This window comes from Dermatophagoides pteronyssinus, unplaced genomic scaffold (genome assembly GCF_027571235.1).
Source record: "Dermatophagoides pteronyssinus isolate colony J.1.1.1.1 unplaced genomic scaffold, Derpt_VIB-CSIC_2022.12 sq0021, whole genome shotgun sequence".
Taxonomy (NCBI): domain Eukaryota; kingdom Metazoa; phylum Arthropoda; class Arachnida; order Sarcoptiformes; family Pyroglyphidae; genus Dermatophagoides; species Dermatophagoides pteronyssinus.
In genome coordinates this window covers 624,685-647,842 of record NW_027461545.1, presented here as the reverse complement: position 1 = coordinate 647,842, position 23,158 = coordinate 624,685, and the positions used below count along the sequence as shown (strand labels likewise).

Sequence of the window (23,158 nt, the reverse complement as noted above, 5' to 3'; positions counted from 1 at the left end):
TTGTACATTGACGGTAGTTTGATTTTGTAATGATAATGAGGAATAATCAAATATTAATCGTTCGAAAATTATCGATATACTTCGACCACATTTGAATATTTCCAAATTATCGGGTATTGTGGGAACATTTTCTTCAAACGGTATTGGTATTTCATCATCATTATCATCATTTGGTTGGGCCATAGAATTACGGGAAATCCATATGAACAATATCAAAATGAAACGGAAAATCAACATTGTTTGTTGTTTAAATTAACCAAAGAACCAAAAAAAACCGAACTGAAAAGAAACATTTTCTTGATTTTTGCTCGATTTGAATAACAACAACATTTGAAAAAGACTTTTTCATATCAACAAAATTGATAAGCTTTTTTTCATTTTGGTGTTTTTTGTTTGGATAACGATTTTTTTTTTGATTTCGTTCGAATATCAAACTATCGATAGTCACTATCGATAGTATTGATATTGTCATCATTGATTTTTGTTTTTCCTTTTTTTTTTTTTTTTTGATAAAATTTCAAAAATAAATTGTTTTTTTTTCAAAATAAAAATTTTTTAAAAAAATTTCGATTTGCAAATAAAATGACAAAATTGGCAAAATCGACAAAAAAAACGAAAATGACAATTGGTTAGGTTAGGTTAGGTTAGGTTAGTCATTATAATGAAACTTGATCCTTGTGTATAATGCTTTTTTTGGATCTATTCACAAACAATGTAATCAACAAACAAAAAAAAAAACATTCGAATTTTGTAAAATGTGGATCAACAAAAAATGATTTTGGCCTTTTTATGGTCAAAATTTTTCTTTTTTTTCTTTTGATTGTTCAAATGGTTAAAATAATCATTATTATTATCGAATGTCTGAAATGGTCATTATTGATAATGATCATGTGATCTATTTATCAATTTTTTTTGTTGACAAGTGATTATTATGTTCCAAAAAAAAAAAATCAATCAATCCAATTCAATCCCAAAAAAAACATCGATCGAAAGAGAGAAAAATCATTCAATTCTATTTTGATATTTCTTATTTTGGGGGGAATAAATGAAACAAACAACTCTTTCGCTCGCTTTAAACTCTTTCGTTTTGTCAAATCAGACAAATCAAACAGCGATCTATTCCCCTTAAAGCCTTCGGTGATGACATTCGATAATACGGGACAAAAAAATCTACGTACAACATTGTGATTGATACATGAAGGTAAAAAACGAAAACCAAAGATTCGATTCTTTAAATATATTTTCTCCCCTTAATTTCAAGATTTTTTTCAAGATTTTTTTTTTTTTTAGCAGAACCTGACGGAAATGACGAAAAAATAATTAAAAACAGCCTCTGTTTTTGGTGAATGGTGGTGGTGGCGGTGAAACGATTGATTGAACAGGTAGTATGATTTTTTGTTTCGATGCAAAAGAGAGAGAGAAAGATAAAAATGGAAAAGAATTAAAAATTTTTTTTCTCCAGTTTATTTAGGTTTGTTTGCTTGTTCGTTTGCTGCAAGACAATAGGATTTGAATGAAACAAATTTCGAAAAATAAAAATCTTTTCAAATTATCATCATTATCATCATCATTATTGACAAAAAAGACAGGTGACATTGAAATTGATAAATTTTTTTCACCTGAAACATTATTAATTTTTGAAATTTTTGAAATTGTTTTACGTCAGTTTTTATCGTCGATTTTTTTTTTTTTTTTGAATAATCTCTACCGATTGATTTTCTGATTATAAGAAAAGTTTGATAATAGTGATGATGATGATGATTTGATGAAAGAAAAAAATTTTCAAAAAAGAAACTCCACTAAATAAATTAACCTTTGACAGGTAAGTTTCAAAACATATATTTTCTTTTTTTTCATTTAAAACTTTAAAATATGATTTTTGGTTTTTGATTTTTGATTTTTATGACATCATTAATTTTTATGCTTTCTCTCTTTGTGTCTCTGCTCTGTGTGTTTGTGTGTGTGTTTAAGTGCCTGGGTGGATGTGATGAGCAAAAAAAATGTTTCATTTTCCACCCGATTTCCGATTTTTTCCCATCCCCCCTCCCACCAAATTCGATGAAATCATGATGCAATGTCGAAATCGATTTTTGATTCTCCGGTTATCATTCGAATCAAACTACCAAAAACCAATCGACAATGACAAAGCTAAAATAAAACTTTTCATTTTCATTTCAAATGAAAATCATAAGAAAAAAAAATGATTATCACCATCATTATTTTCATTTCATTTCATTTCATTTAAATTCAATTCAATAATGATGATGATGATAATGATTTTTAATTGGAAACAATTTTGAGGGTGGTGTGATTGTAAAGAAAAATTTTAGTGAAAGTGGTGGTGGTAGTTCAAATTCGACCTATACCTGTGTGTGATCATAATCATCATCATCCAATTTTTTTTGTTGTTATTAGCCAAAATCCAAAAACAAAAAAAAAGGTAATAATTTCATTTGAAATTGCCTTTAGTGATTTGATGTGTATGTATGCGTGTGCCTAGCACACAAACACACTCATAATCTTTTCCAATCTTCTTTCTTTTTGATTGTTGAATCTCATAAACAAATTTGTCTTTTCGGTTGTCAATTGTAAAAACAAAAAACGAAACAAAAAGCAAATTTATTTATCACACTTTTCTTTTATTCCATCACCGCCACCACAAAAGCATTATCTGATTATCATCATTACAATTGAATTTTTGGTGACCAAAAACTCTTGAAAATTTTTCTTATTTCAAGTTTAGAATTTTGTTCTGCTTTTTTTTTGGTTAAATTAAATTATTTATATTAAGTAAATATTTTTTTTTTGTTTGTAAACAACAACTACAACAACAACAACAAACTGGTAAGTTCTGTTTTTCTGTTTTGTCTTTTGTTTTTGTTTTTATCAATCGATCGATCAACTGATCAATATGATATTGACCGATTTATTAATCATTTTGTTTTGCCCTTTATGATTGATTTATCAAAAAATCAATAAGTGGCCAATGACGTTTTTCTTAAAAAATCTTTTATCCCCTTTATTTAACCATAAGTGTTTACAGTGTTACCGTTTTTTTTTCTTTCTTTAATACTGCTACACTGTACTTTATTTATTATCGATTATTGATTATATTGATTATTATTATAATTGGTTCTAGGTAGTCGGATTTTTCTGATTATCATAAAAATTTTTTTCCCTCCCCCACGGCAGGTGATTGATTATTTTACAGAAAATCAATCAATCAATCAATCAATGTTCTAGTAGGGGGAAAAAAAATTTTTTGGGATATGATTAAATTTTTTCATTGATCGATTTGAATTTGATGATGATCCTTTCTTTTTTTTTTTTTAAATTTTTGTTATTTTTTTCCCAAAAAATTTTTGTTTTTAAAATTTTTGCTATTTTTTTTTCTTCTTCATTAACCCTTCGATATAGGCCTCGATAATCCTTTTGGTAGTAGGTGTTCACGAATATTATCATCATCGATATAATCATTATTGTCGACCAACAAAAGTATCATAGATTCAACAATAACAACAACAACAAAATGCAATTGAAAGAAATTGATGAATGTTGTATAAATAACGATAATAATAATATTATTATTCAAGCAATGGAACAATCAACAAATGAACCAATTGCTGGTATTATTAATGAAGCATTTTTAAATGAAGAAGACGAAGTTAAAGTGGAAAAAGAAGTGGAAAAAGCGGAAAAAGTCGATGAAAATCAGAAAAAGATTAATAAATCGAAAATAATCATTTTAAAAAATATTGTTGATGATCAAAATAATAATCCAATAATGGATTTAATGGATGCAAAAAAAATGATTATTGATAAATCATTATCAATAACCATTAATGATGATATTGAAAAACAACAACAACAAACAACAACAACTGAAGATTATAATGATTATGATGATGATGTTGTTGTCGATGATGATGATGATGATGATGAAAAAAAAACTATATATCAAATACAAACATCATGGGCAGTGTTAAAACAAATGTTATTACCATTTTTAATTGCCGGTATTGGATCGGTATTTGCTGGTGTTGTTTTGAATGCTGTTACACAATGGCCAGTATTTGTTGAAATACCACAAATTTCAATAATGGTTACAGCATTTTTAGGTCTTATTGGTAATATTGAAACAACATTAGCATCACGACTATCAACACAAGCAAATCTTGGTCGTTTAGATAAATGGCATAGTATTTATGATATTATTTTTGGTAATATTATGGTTGTACAATGTCAAGCATCAACTGTCGGTTTGTTTGCTGCAATTTGTTCAATATTAATATCATCGGTACGTGAAGAAACACGTGAAAAATTAACATATGATTCGATAATACTTTTATGTTCATCATCTGTTTTAACATCGATTATTGCAAATACATTGATTGCATCAATAATAATTATTGTTATTATTGTTGCACGTCGATTAGGAATTAATCCAGGTAAATTTCAATTGATTTTTTTAACCCTTTATTTGTGATTTTTTAATTTGAAAAAAAATTTTTCATCAACCAACAAATAGATAACATATCGACACCTGTTGCAGCATCAATGGGTGATGTTTGTACAATTAGTATTCTAGCATATGTTAGTCAATTTTTATATGATCTGAATCATGGTAAAGAAATTCAAATAATATTAATGTCAATATGTTTATGCGTTGCACCGGTATTTGGTTGGTTTGCCCGTCGTAATCGTTGGACACGTACTGTTATATTGTCCGGTTGGACAGCAATTCTTGGTGCCGTTATTATTGAACAACCTGGTGGTGTTGTAATGGAAAAAGCATTTCAAAATTATAAAGTTATGTCAACATTTCAACCATTAGTTAATGGTATTGGTAGTAATTTAGTTGGTATACAAACAAGTCGAATGTCAACATTTTTACATGCATCAGCACCAAAAGGTTTATTACCAACATCGAATCCAACACCATATGTTAGTCCATGGTTTGTTTTTCTATCCAAAGGTTAGTTGACAACAATCAAAATTTAATTTATTAGATTTTTTTGAAAAATTAACATTTTTTTTCATCTTTTTTCAAATACAGATCTACATGCACGTATGGCAAGACTTTTAATGATGGTTCTTATTCCATCACATTTATTTTTTATTGCAATTATATTTACATTACAAAGTACATTTGATTTTCAATTTATTATAACTGGACCATTTATGTCTGTTTATATAATTGCTGTTATTATACAATTAGCTTTATTATTATATTTAGCATATATATCGGTATTTTGGGCATGGAAAAATCGTATTAATCCAGATAATTCAGCAATACCATTTACATCAGCATTAGCTGATGTTTTTGGTAATTGTTTAATGGCTATTGCATTTACATTATTAAAATGGATTAATGATGATAATGCAAATATTATGGAAAATTCTTCAATAGCAACAACAATAATTACAAATTTTAATGATAATAATACTTCGACAACAATGGCAACAAAATTACTAAATGATTCATTAATCATTTATTATCATTGAATTTTCAAGAATCATCATCATCAATGTTTTTCAAAAATGAAAACGATTTTATCAAATTTTATAATTTTAATAATATCAATGATTTTTATAATTAAATTAATAATAATTCTCATTATAACATTGAAAAAATCATTATTATTCTTTACGAAGAATTGGTGGTTTTGTTTCGTTCAATAAATGACCGATAATATGCATACGATCCGATCCGAATACCCATTGTGGTTTATCATCCGGCAAATGAATCACGGTTATTGGCAAACCAAATCCACCTAAATTCTTAACTGTTTCTAAATTTTTTTCCAATTTTTTTCGATTTTCATCATTGGTCATTGTATTTAATGATTTATCAATCGATTCGGATGATATGCCTACGTCTGCGGTCAATTGTCGCATTACATCAGGATTCCATATTTCAGCTGGATTTTTTGTAAAAAAATTTTGAAAAAATATACCAACCAAACGATTATAGCTAGCTTCATCGATATGCGGTTGAATAGCGGATAAAAATTGTAATGCTGGATCAGTTTTAAATTCAATTGCAATTTGCATAAAATCTTTTGGCAATGAAAATGGAATCTATATTTTTTTGGGGGAAAAATTGATTAAAATCAAAAATGATAAGCAAAAAAAAAGTTACCTGATGAAAATCACTTAAACGTTTTAAATCACGATTCAAATAGATTGCTTTTGATGGATTCATACCTGGTGGCATGTTTTCGGCCGATGCAAATACTTCACGTATCATTACCGGTGTCATTTTTAATTGCATTGTTTTCCAATGATGACCAACCAATTGTCTCATTAATAATTCATATTGAAATCTTGAAAATGGTGATATTATATCATAGAATAATTCAACAATAGTCATTTTGAAGAAAATCTATTTTTTAAAAAAAATGTAAAGGTTTACAAGTGAAACAATAATGATTTCTCAAATCAATTTTCCAAGTTCAACTGTACTTGCTATAGGCTAAATTGATAAACAAAGTTGATTTTGTTTAAATAGCATCCAGGTTTTTCGTTCGATTTCACTTGTCTGCTATTTTCAAGTGTTTTTCATTTTGATTCCTTTTAAGATTAAAAAAGATTTGAAAAAAAAACAAAAACAATGTTAAGAATGTCAAAGATAATAAATTCTTCTTGTCGAATGTTTTCGACATCAATACCAAGATCAACAATGGTCGAAATGTTTTATGATTTAGCATCACCATATACTTGTTTACAGGTTCATTTATTGGATCGACAATTAGGACATTGGAAATCAATGGAATTAAAAATGACACCCGTTTCAATTGCACATATAATGAAATCAACATCAAATTCACCACCAATCAAAGTACAAGCTAAAGGTCGTTATATGTTTCGTGATCTTCAAACACTTACCGAATATCATCAGGTAAAGTTGATTTGCTGCTGTAGTGAAACGATAATCAATCGAAATTCAATCGAAATTTTTACCATAGATACCATTTGCATTACCAGAAATATTTTTCGAAACAGTATTTGAAAAATATACTGTAAAAACACCAAGATTTATGGTAGCCGTACAGGAAAATTCACCCGAATTACATGATAAATTAATTCGTATTGCATATGGAAATTTTTTCACTTCAGAAAATGCTGTTGATATATCCGATATAGAAGAGATGAAAAAATTAGCATCAAAAGCAGGATGTTCAAATGAATTAATTCAAAAAATTGAACAAGATATGAATAATGATAAAATCAAAACAGCTTTAAAACAAAATACCGATCGTGCTGTTGAATTAGGTTGTTTTGGTCTACCAATGACATTGGTTCATCGTCCAAATATACCATTGGAACAATCATGGGTTTTCGGTTCGGATCGTATGCATATTATTGGCTATTATTTGGGTGAAAAAGAACCACCAATTCTTCGATGAAAAAAATCAATTTTTCAAAAAAAATTTTTAAAAAAAATTTTTCTTATAAAATTCCGAAGCGTACGTTGTTTATGAAGAGCATTGTTTTTTTATGATAATAAAAAAAAATACGAAAACATTCTTTTTTTACGTGCTTGTTTTTTTTTCACCCAACCAATGCGATTTATATAAAAAAAAAACGTCCCCATATCGATATTTTGATAAAAAATTTTTGTTTGTTTGTTGATTTGAACGTACTTTGAGTCCGTTTTTTTTGTTGTTTGCATTAAAGTTGTTTGTTTTTCATTTTCTATATTGAAGAAAAAATCATTGAAAAAATCGTCAAGTAAGGTCAAATCGATTCAACAATTCGATCGATTTGAAAATGATGATTTAATCCGCGCCAAAAACAAAACCCTAATCGAAATTGGAAAATGTTTGGTGATCAAAATTCATTGAATCAAAATTCAACATCATTTATTGTTACAAAAATGTTGACCAAACACGGTGAAAAAGAATTATTAATCATGAAGAATAAAGAACATGAATCATGGATTCATTGTTTTCTTCAGGAAATTCAACAATCCAATTCATCATCATCATCATCAACAACATCATCATCAAATCAATCACAATCATTATCATCATCATCACGTGATCGTACATTATCCGGATCATCGGATTCAACGATTCGTGATGATTTTAAAAGAAAAAAACGTGCCATACTTAAACTGCAACAACATTTACAACAGGATATGTCCGATGAACAACGTAAACAATTTTATGATTTTGCCTTAACACGTATATTTGATTTAATGGTCGGTGTATCGGCTTCCAATTTGAATGATATAAAATCTGGTATAATGTTGATGTGTATATTGTTGGATGCACCAACATTGGAAAAAAATCGGCCTCCGATTTGTGCACCATTTGCTAATCATCTACGTAATGTAAATCTCAGTTCATTTGATTTAGAATTATTAGATTTGATTGCTTGTGCTGTTGGTAAAATTGCGCTGAATTCTGGTTCATCAACACCGAATTTTGTTGAATTTGAAATACGTCGTGCTATTGAATTGATTGGTAATGAAAAAAATGATCTCCAAAAACGTCATTCAGCTATTTTGAATCTTCGTGAATTGGCCAATGTTACACCATCATATTTTTTTAATCATGTTATGCATATTTTTGAAAATATTTTCATTGCAATTTATGAACCAAAACTTCGTGAACCAGCTATTGCAGCATTAAGATCGGCATTATCGGTTGTTGTACAACGTGAACGTCTTGCATCAAGTATTTCATCCGCATCATCATCATCATCTGCGTCTGCATCCACATCATCGACATCAAAATCATCATCAACAGCCGTACGTTCACGTATCGATCAACAAATACCAATGTGTTATGAACTTTGTTATAATGAAATAATTAAAAGTTTTGAAGAACGAGATCGTTCTGCAAAAGATCGTGATGATCGTATACATGCTGCATTATTAATTTTAAATGAATTAATACGTTGTTCACATGATTCATCAATCATATTTCGTGATTCATCAATTAATCGTCAATTAGATTTTCTTTATAATAATCTTCGTGAATTGAATGATTTGAATACATTTTATTTTTCAAATTATTTATTCTATGATTTTGATTATCCATTATCATTTGATTTGATTGGTCAGAATATTTCATCATCATCATCATCATCGAAAAAATCACAGAATAACAGTAGCAGTAACAACAATACTGATCATCTAACTGATTGGCATTATGGTTATTTAACAAAATTATTTCGAAATTATCAAAATCTAGATTCATCATCAATGCCATTAATGTATGGTCTACGAACATTACAATCAATGGTAAATTATCATAAAGAAATGGGTTCAGCTCCGATATTATCATTTTTTCATAAACGTAAATTTACCAAATTAAGTACAATTTGTTATCAATTAATACAAAATCATTTTGATATAATTTGTTTACATTTAATTTCATTATTGAAATTAAAAAATTCTATACAAATTAATCAAGTTTTATTATTGGTATTACCATCATTAACATCATTGAATCCAAAATATTTTTCCAAAACTGGTCAATATGTTAATGATTCTATACAATATTTATTGATTTGTATTAAAAATCAATCATTACGTTCATTAGCATTTATATCGTTGGGTTTGTTTGCATTATCAATAAAAGATGTATCGGAAAATGCTATTGATCAACATTTACCATTAATGATTAGTCAGATTCGTCAATTTTTCCCGGGAAAAGATCATTTGAATCAACAATCAACACCATCATCAGCATCGAAAAAACATCGACAACAATCATCGATAACTAATCATATTGTACCGGATCCAGCTGTATTCACGTGTTTATCATTTATGGCACAAGCTGTTGGTAGAAAAATTCGTTTAGAAATAGCTGAAATGTTACCATCAATGTTTGTAAATGGTCTTAGTGAACCATTAGTAAATTCATTATATGATATTTGTAAATATATTCCTGAACTTAAAAGTGATATACATGAATTATTATTGAAAATATTGAGCAAAATTATAATGGATCGACCAATGATACGACCAAAATTATTGACAGCTGATGGTGGTAGTAGTCAATCATTTTTATCATTATCAGCTCATAGTCTTAGTCATGGTGGTGGTTCAATTGATCGTTTAATAATGGATTCATCATCATCATCATCATCGATAACAATGTCGGCCAATGATTTGGAAACATTAAAATTAGCATTAAAAGTTTTGGGAAGATTTGATTTTAAACCAAGATATTTTTTTATGTTTTTACCACGTTGTGCAAATCAATATTTAATGCATGAAAATCGTGAAATACGTTTAGAAGCAGTACATACTTGTTGTCAATTATTGAAACCATTTTTAAAACCAAATAATGGTTTTGAAAAAATGACTAAAGATGTATTACAAAAATTATTAATAGTTGGTATTACTGATCAAGATAAATTTGTTCGTTATTCTGTATTATCACGTTTGGATGAATATTTTGATTATTATCTTGCACAGGCTATTAATCTGGAATCACTACAATTAACTGTTTATGATGAATGTTTTGAAATACGTGAATTAGGTGTTTGTATAAATGGTCGTTTATCAAGTTTAAATCCAGCATATGTAATGCCATTTTTATTACGTGTTTTGTTACAATTTTTAAGTGAATTCGAACATTCTGGTATTGCAAAAAATCTGGAACAATCAGCCAGAATGTTAGGACATTTATTAGCTTCTGCGCCAAGATTTTCCCGGCCATATACTGAACCAATATTGAAAGTTTTTCTACCAAAATTACGTGATCCACAACAATCACAAGCAGTAATAACAGCTGTAATGAGTGCTGTTGGTGAATTGGCTATTGTTTCCGGTTTAGAAATGCGTGCATATTTTTATGAATTATTTCCAATAATATTGGATGCCGTACAGGATACAAATTCATTTCAAAAACGTGAAATTGCCTTATGGACAATGGGTAGATTGATTGAAAATTGTGGCTATGTTATTGAACCATATTCAAAATTTCCAACATTAATGGAAGTTTTGTTTTCGATTATGAAATCTGAACCAACCAAATCATCACAATTAATAAGACGTGAAACAATACGTGTACTTGGATTATTAGGTGCTGTTGATCCATATTGTCATAAAATTAATATGGGATTTATTGATTTATCGGGTGAATCATTAATTAGTTATGATCCTGCACTTGAACAAGAAGCAAATTCATATGAAATGATTTGGGGTACATTTTCAAGTGATGATTTTTATAGTTCACAAGCAATAAATACATTGATTGCTGTTATGAAAGATCCACAAGCATCAAGTCAACATACAATGGCTGTACAGGCAATGGCATTCATATTTAATGTATTAAAAGTACGTTCAGTACCATATCTACCAAATATATTACCACCATTTATTAATATTATACGTACGGGTGATCCAAAAATTCGTGAATTCCTCTTACAACAATTAGGACAAATAATATCAGCTGTAAAAAAACATATACGTTCATATTTAGATGATATATTTAAAGTTTTACGTGAATTATGGACAACAAATAATTCAACAATGCAATTAACATTATTTAATGTTGTTGATCAAATGGTATTAGCATTAGGTTCAGAATTTCGTAATTATGTACCACATTTAATACCACATATATTAAAAGTATTTAATCATGATGCTAGTCCACAAAAAGAAGTAACAATAAAATTATTATCGGCATTACAAAATTTTGGTATTACATTAGAAGATTATATACATTTAATGATAACACCGATATTAAAATTATTTGAAATACAATCATTACCTGGTTCAACACCTATCGAACAAAAACGTGATTCTGATCTAAGAATATTGGCTATAAAAACTATTGAAACATTTTGTCGTGATTTATCGTTGAAAGAATTTGCACCACGTATAATACATTCATTAGTGAAAACAATTGATGATAATCCAAATGATAAACGTTTATTTCAACAAGCAATGGATACATTATGTCGTATTGTATTTCAATTGGATTTGAAATTTAAAATTTATTTAACATTAGTATCAAAAGTGCTACAAAAACATAAATTATTTCATGATAAATATGAATTATTGGCGGATAAAATACAAAATGATATTACTATTAGTGAAATGAATCCAGATGCATTATTATTGCCGGCAAATCTTGTTCGAAAAGCCGGTGTTAATCGTCGTAATTATGAAAGTGAATCACAACAACAACAACAACAACAACCAGGTCAAACAGATACAAAACGTGCAACATTATCATTGGAAGAACTTAAACATGCATGGAATCAATGTTCACGACGTATTTCGAAAGAAGATTGGTTAGATTGGTTAAGAAAATTTAATGTTGATCTAATTAAAGAATCACCATCACTTTCATTACGTTCTTGTTTTCCAATAGCACAATCATGTAATAATGTTGCACGTGAATTATTTAATCCAGCATTTTGGTCATGTTGGAATGAATTGAATTCTGTACAGAAAAAAGAATTGGTTACATTATTAGAAGAAACAATGAAAGAACAAGAAGTACCTGAAGTTACTGGAATTCTATTGAATTTAGCCGAATTTCTTGAACATATTGATCAAGGACCATTATTATTTGATGTAAAAATACTTTCTGAACGTGCAATGAAATGTCGTGCATATGCAAAAGCATTACATTATAAAGAAAAAGAATTTCAAGAGCGACCAACAACTGAAAATCTTGGTGCATTAATAACAATCAATAATAAATTACAACAACCACAAGCTGCATATGGTTGTCTGGCATATGCATTAAAATCAACTGAAATTAATGATATTGAAATAAAAGAAAAATGGTTTGAAAAATTACATAATTATGAAAGTGCATTTATTGCATATAAAATGCGTTATGAACAAAATGGACAAGATCATGATGCATTACTTGGCCAAATGAGATGTTTAGAAGTATTATCCGAATGGGAAAGATTATATACGCTGTCACAGCAAACATTTAATGATGTTAGTGAATATTATCAACAACGTATGGCAAGGATGGCTGTTACAGCAACATGGAGTTTAAATCAATGGGATGAAATGATTGAATATGCAAGATATATACCTACGGATTCATTTGAATCAGCATTCTATGAAGCAGTTATTCGTGTACATCAAGAAGATTTTCAACAAGCACAATATTTTATTGATAAATCACGTGAACTTATTGATACGGATTTAACATCAATGGCAGGTGAATCATATCAACGTGCATATCCAGCAATGGTACAAGTACAAATGATGAGTGAATTAGAAGAAGTTATTCAATATAAATTAGTACCCGAACGACAAGAAATGATTCGTCAAAAATGGTGGCAACGATTACAAGGTTGTCAACGACAAATTGAAGATTGGCAAAAAATTTTACAAATACATTCATTGGTTCTTAAACCACAAGAAGATATGCGTGCATGGTTAAAATTTTCAAAATTATGTGAAAAAAATCATCGTTTAGATTTATCATTCAAAACTATTGTCAAATTAATGGGAACTAATCCAACAAAATTAATACAACAAAATCATCAATTACCAATAACATATCCCGAAGTTACATTAAAATTTATTGAACATTTATGGAATAGTGGTCGTTATAAACGTGCTTATATTGAATTACAACGTTTTTGTCAACGTTTAGAAGAAGAGAATAGTGGTGTAAATGAAGCCGCACAATTAAATCAAAATCAAAATCATTTACAACAAAGATTTAATATTAATCTACAAGATGATTCAATGACCAATACAACAACAACAACAACGACTACAACAGCAGCAGATATTTTAACAACAAATAATAATGATTATATGTATGCACATATAGCACCTGATGCACATATGTCACCTGAAGCTATTAATAAAGTATTATCACGTGCATATCTTAAACGTGGTCAATGGGAAGAATTTCTATTGGATTTTGATCATGTATCCATACCATCAATACTTGAATCATATAAAAAAGCAACACAACGTGATCTGCAATGGTATAAAGCATGGCATACATGGGCTTTTATGAATTTTCGTGCATTAAAATTTTGTAAAGAATTATTACCTGAAGTAAGAAAAAATATTGATCATCCATTGGATGTATTGGGTAAATATGGACCACGTTTAAAACCAAAAGAATTTGCAATCAATGCTGTTCGGGGATTTTTTCAATCAGTTGCATTCTGTCGTAATGGTTCATCATTACAGGATACACTTAGAATTTTAACCATTTGGTTTGAAGATGGTTATGATGATACTATTCGTGCAGCTGTTGAAGAAGGTATAAAAAGTGTATCGATTGAAACATGGTTACAGGTGATACCACAATTGATTGCACGTATAGATATGCCACATGTTCCAGTGGCTAAATTGATTCATACACTTTTAACCGATATTGGTAAATATCATCCACAAGCATTAATATATCCATTAACAGTTGCATCAAAATCATCGAATGAAGCACGTAGTGAAGCAGCTAATACAATCTTAGTTCTTATGCGTGTTCATTCACCAAATCTAGTAAAACAAGCTGTACTAGTTTCTGAAGAATTAATACGTATAGCAATATTATGGCATGAACTTTGGCATGAAGGTTTGGAAGAAGCATCTCGTCTTTATTTTGGTGATAAAAATGTTGATGCAATGTTTGAAACATTAGAACCATTACATAAAATGATTGAACGGCAGCCAAGTACACGTAAAGAATTGACTTTTTATCAAAATTATGGTCAAGATTTAGCACAAGCTTATCAATTATGCCAGTAAGTATTTCTTTTCTTATCTTTTTTAAAATTTTAATTTTGCTTTATTTAATCAAATTTTTTTTTCATAATAATTTAGAAATTATAAAATAACCCTTGAAACAAAGAATCTAACACAAGCATGGGATATTTATTATCATGTTTTTAAACGAATTTCTCGTCAACTTCCACAATTAACATCGTTAGAGCTTGAATATGTATCACCAAAATTGACTGAATGTAGTAATTTGGAATTAGCCGTACCGGGATCATATAGTCCACATAATGAATTGATACGAATAGCCAAAGTTGAAACACAATTGAATATAATTATTTCAAAACAACGTCCAAGAAAATTAACAATAAAAGGTTCGAATGGACATAATTATATGTTTTTATTGAAAGGACATGAAGATTTACGACAAGATGAACGTGTTATGCAATTGTTTGGTTTAGTCAATACATTGCTTAATTCAGAGGATGCAACATCCAGACAAAATTTAGGTTAGTTTTTTTTGAATACGAAAATTTTTTTTTCTTTCAATAAATTTATTTTCATTCTTTTTATCCCTTAGCCATTCAACGATATGCTGTGATTCCATTAAGTCCCAATTCCGGTTTAATTGGTTGGGTACCATGTTGTGATACACTTCATTCCTTAATACGTGATTATCGTAATAAACGTAAAATTTTGCTCAACATGGAACATCGATTAATGTTACGTATGGCTCCTGAATATGATCGTTTAGCATTATTACAAAAAGTAGAAGTATTTGAACATGCATTAGAACATACACCTGGTGATGATTTGGCAAAAATTTTATGGGTTCGTAGCCCATCATCCGAAGTTTGGTTTGATCGACGAACAAATTATACAAGAAGTTTAGCTGTCATGTCAATGGTTGGTTATATATTGGGATTAGGTGATCGTCATCCAAGTAATCTAATGCTTGATCGTAATTCTGGTAAAATTTTACATATTGATTTTGGTGATTGTTTTGAAGTAGCTATGACAAGAGAAAAATATCCGGAAAAAATTCCATTCAGGTAATTATTGGTTTATTGTTTATCATTCTTTTTTCTAAACATTTTCTTTTTGTTTGAAATTTAGATTAACAAGAATGTTAATCAAAGCAATGGAAGTAACTGGTTTGGATGGAACATTTCGAACTACTTGTCAACAAGTAATGATGTGTTTACGTAAAAATAAAGAATCTTTGATGGCCTTACTCGAGGCATTTGTTTATGATCCATTACTTAATTGGAGATTGATTGAAGGTTTGTAAATATGATGATTTTTTTGTTATTTGGTTTCTAATTTTGTAATTATTATTATTTTTTTTTTTTTTTAAAGCTCAACCAAAATCAAAAACTGATCTTAATAGCAAAAAACCTGTGGTCAATTTAACAGCAAAAGATTCGAATAATAATCGTCATCGTCATCATCATCATCCGGATGCTCATCCAATGAAAGGTGTAATGGATGTGGTGGATGAAGAAAGTTCTTCAAATCTGGATCAACCACCACAAGGACCATCTGCTACAGTATTACATCAAGCCGATGATAATCAAGATGTTGGCGGCAATGATATTATTCATCATCATCCACGTGGTCATCCACAACGATTATCATCGATCAAACGAATCGTATCGATACAGAATGCTGAACAACGACGACTTGATTATTATCTTGATGAAGGTCTTAATTCAAAAGCTGTTGCTGTTATTGAACGTGTCAATGATAAACTTACTGGACATGATTTTGGCAGCAGTAGCCGTGTATGTAGCGTTAATTCACAAGTCGAACAATTGATCAAACAGGCTACCAATCATGAAAATCTTTGCCAATGTTATATTGGTTGGTGTCCATTCTGGTAACCAGATAATCATTTGTTTTCTTCTAACAAAACACATAATATTCTCTGTTGAATCAAATTGAAATTTAAAAAAAATTGTTTTTCTTGAAATCTTTTTTTTCTTTGGGTCACACACACATTGTTAAATTTATTTTTCTTAAAAATATGATGTTATAAAATGATTTTGTTTTGTTTTTTAAAAACGAAATGATGATGATGATCGCTATCGATTGTGTTGTCAATTTATAATATAATTAATCCACCGAATTAAATCGGATGTTGTCGTTTTTTTTCATGATAATAAGATGTTTGTGTGTGTGTTTGTATTCTGATGAGTGTAAGTGAATATAAATTTTTCTTTTTTTTGAAAAAAAATTCATGAATTCAATATGGGATTCGCGCTATTCATCAATATTCAAATTTAACAGGTGGATTCTTATTCTTTGTTGTTTTTTTTTTTTTTTTTTTTTTTTTGGTTCTATGGATGATTTACCTGGATATTTTCCATAGATTTTAATTTTTTTTATAATTGCCTTCCAATTAGAGGATGGCTTGTTGGATGTTTTGTTGTTGTTGAATTTAAGCTAAAACGATTCAATAATATATTAGATTAATAAAATGATAGATTGATGTTGTTGTTGTTGGATGTGTTAAAATTTTTCGATTATATAATTATTATTGTTGTTGTTGTCGATGTAGGTGTGTTGTGTTTCAATGGCTTTCGTTTATTTATTTATTTTTTTGATGTCATTGGTTGGTGATGGTGAGTTGATGCTATTTTTTTGTTATTTGTTTAAAATCGAATTAATTTTTTTAAAAATTCATTCTTGAATAAATGATGGTGATATTTATGTGTGTGTGTGTGAGTGAAATGGGCTTGTTTTTTTCTTCACATCATTTTTGAATCGTTTAATTGGATGTTTCACCAGCAGCACCATCACTTCCGTTACCAGAATTATTGGCACCAACATTATCGCCATTATCTTGATTATCATCATTGCCCGATTGTTGTTGATCTCCCCAGTTTCCATTTCCATTTCGTTGACCAAATTTTCCACCACGTCCACGTCCACCGCGGCCACGGAATCCACCACGTCGACGACCTTGAAAACCACCACCACCACCAAATCGACGTACATTACCACGTCGAAATCCACCAGATTGTTGTTGATTGTTTTGTTCTTGTTGATCATCATCCAATTGGCCTTCTTGATTTTGTTGAACATCATTTTTGTTCTGTAAAAAGAGCTATGATTAATAAAAGAATTTTTCGATCTACAATCAAAAACTGACTTCTTCACCGGCACTATCGCCGCCTTGATCCATTCTTGGACGGCGTGGTCTACGACGGAAAAAACGTTGAATGTATCGGCGTGGTCGACCACCACCACCACCACGTCTTGATTCAAATCCAGAATTTTGATTTTGTTCAAAATTTCCACCTTCTTGTTGTCCATCGTTTATTTGTTGCTGTTGTTGTTGTTGATTGTTGAAACCTCCACGAAAGAAACGTCGACGAAAGAATGGACGTCCTCGACCACCACGATAAGATCTTCCACCACCACCACCATCACTAAATTGTCCATCACGTGGTGGTCCACGACGAAAGCCACCACCACCACGTCGGAAATTTCCACGACCACGTGGTGAAAATTTTCGATCAGCTGCAAACGGTGAACCTTTTACCGGTGTACCATTCGGTCCGGTTACATTGGCTGCTTCATTTCCCTAAATAAGAAAAAAGAATGAATCACAAATATTCAAGACGCCCAAAACAAAATACAAACTTTTTCGCCTTCAACAATATCAAATTCAACAACTTCACCATCACCAACACTACGAACAGCTTTCCCAGGATTATTTCGTTTAATTGCCGATTGATGTACAAAAACATCTTCACCTTCTTTATCATTACGTGATATAAAACCATAACCATTTTTTACATTAAACCATTTTACTGTTCCAGTGATTCTAGTAGCTATTATATTATGCAAATCAGAAGAAACAGAAAAAAATCGAAAATTAATTTTCAAAATTATGCTATCAATATATTTTTTTTAGCAATCAAATCGATCAAACCAACAACACCTGAATCAGCATAAAACAAAAATCTATTATTTCGTTCGCCTAATGCACATTCATCATATAAATGTCGCGTTGGCAATTATAATCATCATTGGAAAAAAATGGGGGGAAGAAAAACTGTTGTTTTTTTTATTAATCCATCCATGCAATAAATTGTGATTATCAGTGGCAAAATTAAAAAAAAAAAAAAAGTCAACCTACAAGTTTTTCATTTGGTTTCAATTTTCAAACTTTCAAAATGTATTCATACAACGATATGCGGAAGAATTTCGATAAAAAAAAACAAGAAAAAGAATATTCCTTGCAATATAACCGACACAAACAGAGAGAAAAAAGGGAAAAAACATATTCTAAATTTAGCATCAGAAATTCTCATAGCCTAGAAAAAAAAGTTTTTGCCATAAATACAATGTGTACATGTGCTTTTTTGGCTGGCTGGCTGGCTGACTGGTTTTGGTTCAAAACTTACCGATAATTTTTTTACTCTGATTTGAATCACCATTTTTATTACCATTATTATCGGCAACAATACCACCACCATTACTATTTGATGATTGTTGTGAATCATTCAATGATGAATTATTATTATCCAATTGATTTGAACTATCAACTTCAGCCATTTTTTCTCTGGTTAATTTATGAAAAAATGATGATGATTAGAAAAATTTATTTTCATTTTGATAAAACAAAAAACTAACCTGGATTTTATTATAAAAAGGTAGATTATATTAGAACAAAAGTGTGTGCAATATTTTTGTTTTTATCGATAAAATGTTGTTTTCGATCTGTTGTTGTTTTTTACTGGAAAGATTTCAAAAGATCTTTTAAAGTTGTTGTTATTTGTTATTTTTGTAAAAATCAAGATGGAAGAATTAGATGTTGTTGTTGTTGATGATAATGATTTTCATTTGATCAATACATTCAATCTTCTGATGTTATCCGTGGACTTTTTGTTTTTTAAAAAAATTAAAATTGATGTTATTTTAGATGTTAAAATTGTTGTTGTTGTTGTTGTTGATTATTCATCGATAGTATACGGTGTCCATAAATATATTCTTGTGGTCGAGATGTTTATTTTGGTCGGACACACACATTTACGGAATTTACAAAACAAACACACACACACACACTTGGTGCCAAAAGATCGATGGATTACAATTTTTTTATTGCTGGTTGTAATGATTTCTTGATGGATGATGGATAATAATCAAGAAATTCTCTTACACTCTCTCTCTCTCTCCCTCTCTCTTTACAGGATCGGTATCTTTCTGGCGCTTTTCCCCTCACTCAATTCATTCTTTTTTTCTTCCCATTCATTTTTTCTTTATTGTTATGCATACCACACCACACCACACACACATCATACATGGAAAAAAATAGTTCTCTTCCTGCTTCGATGGCTGCTACTGCTGCTGCCGCCACATGGTAGTAGCAATACCAGCAGTAGAATTGCGTTTTTTTTTTTTGCCAAAAGAATCCTGAAAAAAAAGTAGTGGTAAGTTTGTTTTTTTTTTTTGGCCATTTTTGTTTTTGGGCTGAATTGAATGTAAACGTAATTACGTAAAAAACTGCGCTTGCGCGTTTTTTTTTGGTAGCAGGTATTGGATACGCCCCTATACGATAATCGATTGTTGTGATAATTGCGGAACCACAAAAAAAATATGCCGGCAAACCCTTGTTTGTTTTCGCTATTTGAAACAACAGATGTCGTAAGTTGGTTTATTTTTTATTTTTTTTAAATTTTTTTATTCAATTTTTCTGGTTAACGTTCGAAACGGTAAATGATTTTTTAAATCGTTTAAATCCTTTTGATTTTCGTCGTTTTTGTTGTAAAATAAATCGTTTATGTTGTTTTTGTTTATTATCATATTTTTCAGCTGTTCTTTTATTTTTTAACGAAGATTTTTTACGCATACTTAATGCTTTTATCATATTTAATTCTCTTGTTTTAGCTGTTTGTTGAACACGTTGTATTAATTCGGGTGAAAAAAATCGTTCCTCTTCATTATCATCATTATTCGTGTTATGTAGCCGAGGATCATTGGCTTTGAAGAAGAATCCACCAAAATTGCTTGGTTTAAATTGTTTTTTGCTATGATCAAGATTTTTCAATGAATTTGATTCGGGAATTTTTATCTGAATTTTACCATCATAATCATCATCACTGGAATCATCATAACGATTCTTGTCTAAAAATTTCAATTTCGTAACTTTGATCGGTTTTTCTTCATATTCAATTTGATCAACAATTTTATTATCGTCATCATCATTTTGTTCAAAAATTGATGATCCAAGTGTAAAATCTTCTGTTTGACCACCAAATAAATTCTTAAGATTTTGACCAACTTCATAATAACAATCATTGTCGATCGTTGATGTTGTATTTGATTTTGATTTTTCCGAATTATTTTGTGTTTCAATTTGTTTTTGTAGCTCGATTTTTCTATCAATTTCATCCAAATCTATTGCAGGTAATTTTCTTTTTTTCAAATTTGTTTCAGTTTCAAATTTACTACATTCTTCTTTGGTTGGATCAAATCTTGGAATAAATAATGTTGTTGTTGTTGATTTTAAATTTGAACGAGATTTCCATGGTTGATTTAAATTTTTACCAATAACTTTTTCTAAAATGTTTAAATTTTTTTCTTTTTCCACTTCAATTTCGGATTTGATTTCGGTCGGTTGAATTTCATTATCATCATTATCATTATCATCTTCAATGAAACGTTGATCAATTTGAAAACGAGAATCATGTGCTAAACGTGATTTTAATTGTATCAATTTTGATGTTTTTCGTTCCGATAATGGTTTATCATTGAAAAATTTTTGTTCAAAATTCAATTCTTCTTCAATATCATCTTGTTCATCATCATCATTTTCATCGAATAATTTCAATTTATTTGAATCCATTTCACAAAAGAAAAATCACAAGGAAAAATGCTTGAAAACAAAAAACTCAAATAAACATGCTCTTTAATTCAGCTGATTGAACCACGTGATTCGCCGAATTTGTTGCCGGGAACTTTTTTTATTCTTTTATTTTCCAGAAACTTCTCGCATTCTTTTCGTCAAAAGAAAAAAAATGATGATGATGTTTAATTTTGATTGAAACATTTATTAATTACAACAATAATGTTGGCAATGTTGGCAATCGACGATAATCGATGACAATAATCGATTATCGTCATCATCAAGATAAAAATTATGAGATAAAAGTAATTTCCCCACATCATCACCATCATTAGAAATTTTTTTTGACAACAAATTATCAAGGATATCAATCAATCAAAATGACCATCATCATCATCATCATATGACCAATTATCGATGTTTTTTCTTTTCAAAACAAAAAAAAAAATCATTGAGAAATGCCCCAGTCATTCAAAAACAAATTTTTCAAGGAAAATCTTTTTCTGGTTATTTTTTATCTAAATAGAAAAATCTTTTGAATGAATGCTAAATGACATGCGTTGTTTGAATCTTTTTTTTTTTGTTTCAATGTTACGTTGTTCGTCAGTTTTCCATCACTTTCTCTTTTTTTTTTTTGATGGAATTTTATTTGAAATTAATTTTTTCAAAAATCAAATCTGGAAAATTCTGAGGGAAAATAAATGGTTAAATTTTATAAATTAATTCAAAAGATTTAATCAATTTTTTACTTTTTTTTTTTTGGTGAATGATTTAGCAAGAACATCATCGATCGAAAAACTTTTCGGATTTGTTTTTTTTTCATTTCGTTCGTTTATACAAGCCAAAATTGTCATTCAATCATGCATGACAGGTTTATAATAACAAAATGATAATAAACAACAAGGTCAAACACACTTGTTTGCCAAACTTTTTTTGTTTCGATCTGGAATTTCAGTCTTTTCATCAATCTTTTGCTATGTTTGTCAATATGATTTTTGCATCATCATCAGCAGCAGCTGTTTTTTTTCTTTACAGACAATAAAAATCCACAGCTGATGTGTTGTTGGCCGATTATTATGATTTCGATTTCAATTGAATTGAAATAAACAAAACAAAAAAATTGATAATTTTTTTTCTTGGAAACCAAAAAAAAGAGATTATCATTCGAATTCGAACGACAAAAAAAAAAACGTTCGAACCAACTACTACCACTATTACTTAGTTACTAAATTGAATTAAATAGTAGTAGTAAAAATTTCTTTATCGATATTACAATGTTATTAGCCTCATTTTTTTTCTTTCCGCTGTAATAGTCGCTTTTGACTACATTTACATACACTGGATGATGATAATTTTCTTTTTTTTCTTAATTTCTCGATAAAGATTAAATTTCAAAAAGAAAGAAAGAAAACGAAAGAGAAATCGGATTTTATTTTCGGTTCGCACAGAAAATCAAATTAATGTCAAAATTTTTATTCCGATTAATTTTCATCATCAAAAAGAAAAAAAATTTTGATTTAAAAAAAATCATGCATCACATGTGATAGTGGTAACAGTTTACTAACAAACCAAAAAAAAAAAAAAACCTGAATATACGTATTTAATGTATGGTTTATCACTTCAAA

General features: G+C 29.2%; 6 protein-coding genes across 10 annotated transcripts; 3 read left to right on the top strand and 3 right to left on the bottom strand.

Moving 5' to 3' along the window:
* Nucleotides 1-1,711: 1,711 nt before the first annotated feature.
* LOC113791147 (solute carrier family 41 member 3-like) lies at nucleotides 1,712-5,623 on the top strand. 4 transcript variants are annotated; one of them, XM_075822908.1, is made up of 4 exons: nucleotides 1,712-1,822; nucleotides 3,418-4,448; nucleotides 4,529-4,975; nucleotides 5,057-5,623. In XM_075822908.1, the coding sequence occupies exons 2-4, from the start codon at nucleotides 3,530-3,532 to the stop codon at nucleotides 5,503-5,505; spliced, it is 1,815 nt and encodes a 604-aa protein (XP_075679023.1). In that variant the 5' UTR covers nucleotides 1,712-1,822; nucleotides 3,418-3,529; the 3' UTR covers nucleotides 5,506-5,623. The 4 variants fall into 4 exon arrangements, with proteins under 4 accessions (XP_075679023.1, XP_075679024.1, XP_075679026.1 ...); XM_075822909.1 differs by lacking the exon at nucleotides 1,712-1,822 and adding an exon at nucleotides 2,251-2,844; XM_075822911.1 differs by lacking the exon at nucleotides 1,712-1,822 and adding an exon at nucleotides 3,038-3,139.
* Nucleotides 5,624-5,637: 14 nt separating this feature from the next.
* On the bottom strand, nucleotides 5,638-6,503 carry LOC113791149 (glutathione S-transferase kappa 1-like). Its single transcript, XM_027340884.2, has 2 exons — nucleotides 6,143-6,503; nucleotides 5,638-6,081 (listed from the first exon to the last, which is right to left on the bottom strand). The coding sequence occupies exons 1-2, from the start codon at nucleotides 6,371-6,373 to the stop codon at nucleotides 5,641-5,643; spliced, it is 672 nt and encodes a 223-aa protein (XP_027196685.2). The 5' UTR covers nucleotides 6,374-6,503; the 3' UTR covers nucleotides 5,638-5,640.
* An 18-nt stretch (nucleotides 6,504-6,521) lies between these two features.
* Nucleotides 6,522-7,538, top strand: LOC113791148 (glutathione S-transferase kappa 1-like). The gene is made up of 2 exons (XM_027340883.2): nucleotides 6,522-6,901; nucleotides 6,969-7,538. Exons 1-2 carry the CDS (start codon nucleotides 6,614-6,616, stop codon nucleotides 7,407-7,409), a joined length of 729 nt encoding a protein of 242 aa, XP_027196684.1. The 5' UTR covers nucleotides 6,522-6,613; the 3' UTR covers nucleotides 7,410-7,538.
* Nucleotides 7,539-7,628: 90 nt separating this feature from the next.
* Nucleotides 7,629-16,984, top strand: mTor (serine/threonine-protein kinase Tor). Its single transcript, XM_027340930.2, has 5 exons — nucleotides 7,629-14,703; nucleotides 14,783-15,186; nucleotides 15,258-15,729; nucleotides 15,794-15,960; nucleotides 16,037-16,984. Exons 1-5 carry the CDS (start codon nucleotides 7,823-7,825, stop codon nucleotides 16,558-16,560), a joined length of 8,448 nt encoding a protein of 2,815 aa, XP_027196731.2. The 5' UTR covers nucleotides 7,629-7,822; the 3' UTR covers nucleotides 16,561-16,984.
* Nucleotides 16,972-19,468, bottom strand: LOC113791192 (uncharacterized). 2 transcript variants are annotated; one of them, XM_075822913.1, is made up of 5 exons: nucleotides 19,322-19,468; nucleotides 19,093-19,250; nucleotides 18,326-18,516; nucleotides 17,832-18,266; nucleotides 16,972-17,774 (listed from the first exon to the last, which is right to left on the bottom strand). In XM_075822913.1, the coding sequence occupies exons 2-5, from the start codon at nucleotides 19,241-19,243 to the stop codon at nucleotides 17,448-17,450; spliced, it is 1,104 nt and encodes a 367-aa protein (XP_075679028.1). In that variant the 5' UTR covers nucleotides 19,244-19,250; nucleotides 19,322-19,468; the 3' UTR covers nucleotides 16,972-17,447. The 2 variants fall into 2 exon arrangements, with proteins under 2 accessions (XP_075679028.1, XP_075679029.1); XM_075822914.1 differs by having other exon boundaries at nucleotides 19,135-19,250.
* LOC142645766 (uncharacterized) lies at nucleotides 19,322-22,721 on the bottom strand. The gene is made up of 2 exons (XM_075822912.1): nucleotides 22,283-22,721; nucleotides 19,322-22,220 (listed from the first exon to the last, which is right to left on the bottom strand). Exon 2 carries the CDS (start codon nucleotides 21,531-21,533, stop codon nucleotides 20,373-20,375), a length of 1,161 nt encoding a protein of 386 aa, XP_075679027.1. The 5' UTR covers nucleotides 21,534-22,220; nucleotides 22,283-22,721; the 3' UTR covers nucleotides 19,322-20,372.
* Between the last annotated feature and the right edge of the window lie 437 nt (nucleotides 22,722-23,158).

Excerpts from the sequence above, each read along its gene's own strand:
- mTor (XM_027340930.2), top strand. The coding sequence starts at position 7,823 with ATGTTTGGTGATCAAAATTCATTGAATCAAAATTCAACATCATTTATT. Across the intron at positions 14,704-14,782 it reads CAAGCTTATCAATTATGCCA|AAATTATAAAATAACCCTTG; the intron begins GTAAGTATTTCT and ends ATAATAATTTAG. Across the intron at positions 15,961-16,036 it reads TAATTGGAGATTGATTGAAG|CTCAACCAAAATCAAAAACT; the intron begins GTTTGTAAATAT and ends TTTTTTTTAAAG.
- LOC142645766 (XM_075822912.1), bottom strand. The coding sequence starts at position 21,533 with ATGGATTCAAATAAATTGAAATTATTCGATGAAAATGATGATGATGAA.
- LOC113791148 (XM_027340883.2), top strand. The coding sequence starts at position 6,614 with ATGTTAAGAATGTCAAAGATAATAAATTCTTCTTGTCGAATGTTTTCG. Across the intron at positions 6,902-6,968 it reads CACTTACCGAATATCATCAG|ATACCATTTGCATTACCAGA; the intron begins GTAAAGTTGATT and ends TTTTTACCATAG.
- LOC113791192 (XM_075822913.1), bottom strand. The coding sequence starts at position 19,243 with ATGGCTGAAGTTGATAGTTCAAATCAATTGGATAATAATAATTCATCA. Across the intron at positions 18,267-18,325 it reads ATATTGTTGAAGGCGAAAAA|GGAAATGAAGCAGCCAATGT; the intron begins GTTTGTATTTTG and ends TTTCTTATTTAG. Across the intron at positions 17,775-17,831 it reads GCGATAGTGCCGGTGAAGAA|AACAAAAATGATGTTCAACA; the intron begins GTCAGTTTTTGA and ends CTCTTTTTACAG.
- LOC113791147 (XM_075822908.1), top strand. The coding sequence starts at position 3,530 with ATGCAATTGAAAGAAATTGATGAATGTTGTATAAATAACGATAATAAT. Across the intron at positions 4,449-4,528 it reads TCGATTAGGAATTAATCCAG|ATAACATATCGACACCTGTT; the intron begins GTAAATTTCAAT and ends ACCAACAAATAG. Across the intron at positions 4,976-5,056 it reads GTTTGTTTTTCTATCCAAAG|ATCTACATGCACGTATGGCA; the intron begins GTTAGTTGACAA and ends TTTCAAATACAG.
- LOC113791149 (XM_027340884.2), bottom strand. The coding sequence starts at position 6,373 with ATGACTATTGTTGAATTATTCTATGATATAATATCACCATTTTCAAGA. Across the intron at positions 6,082-6,142 it reads GTTTAAGTGATTTTCATCAG|ATTCCATTTTCATTGCCAAA; the intron begins GTAACTTTTTTT and ends AAAAAAATATAG.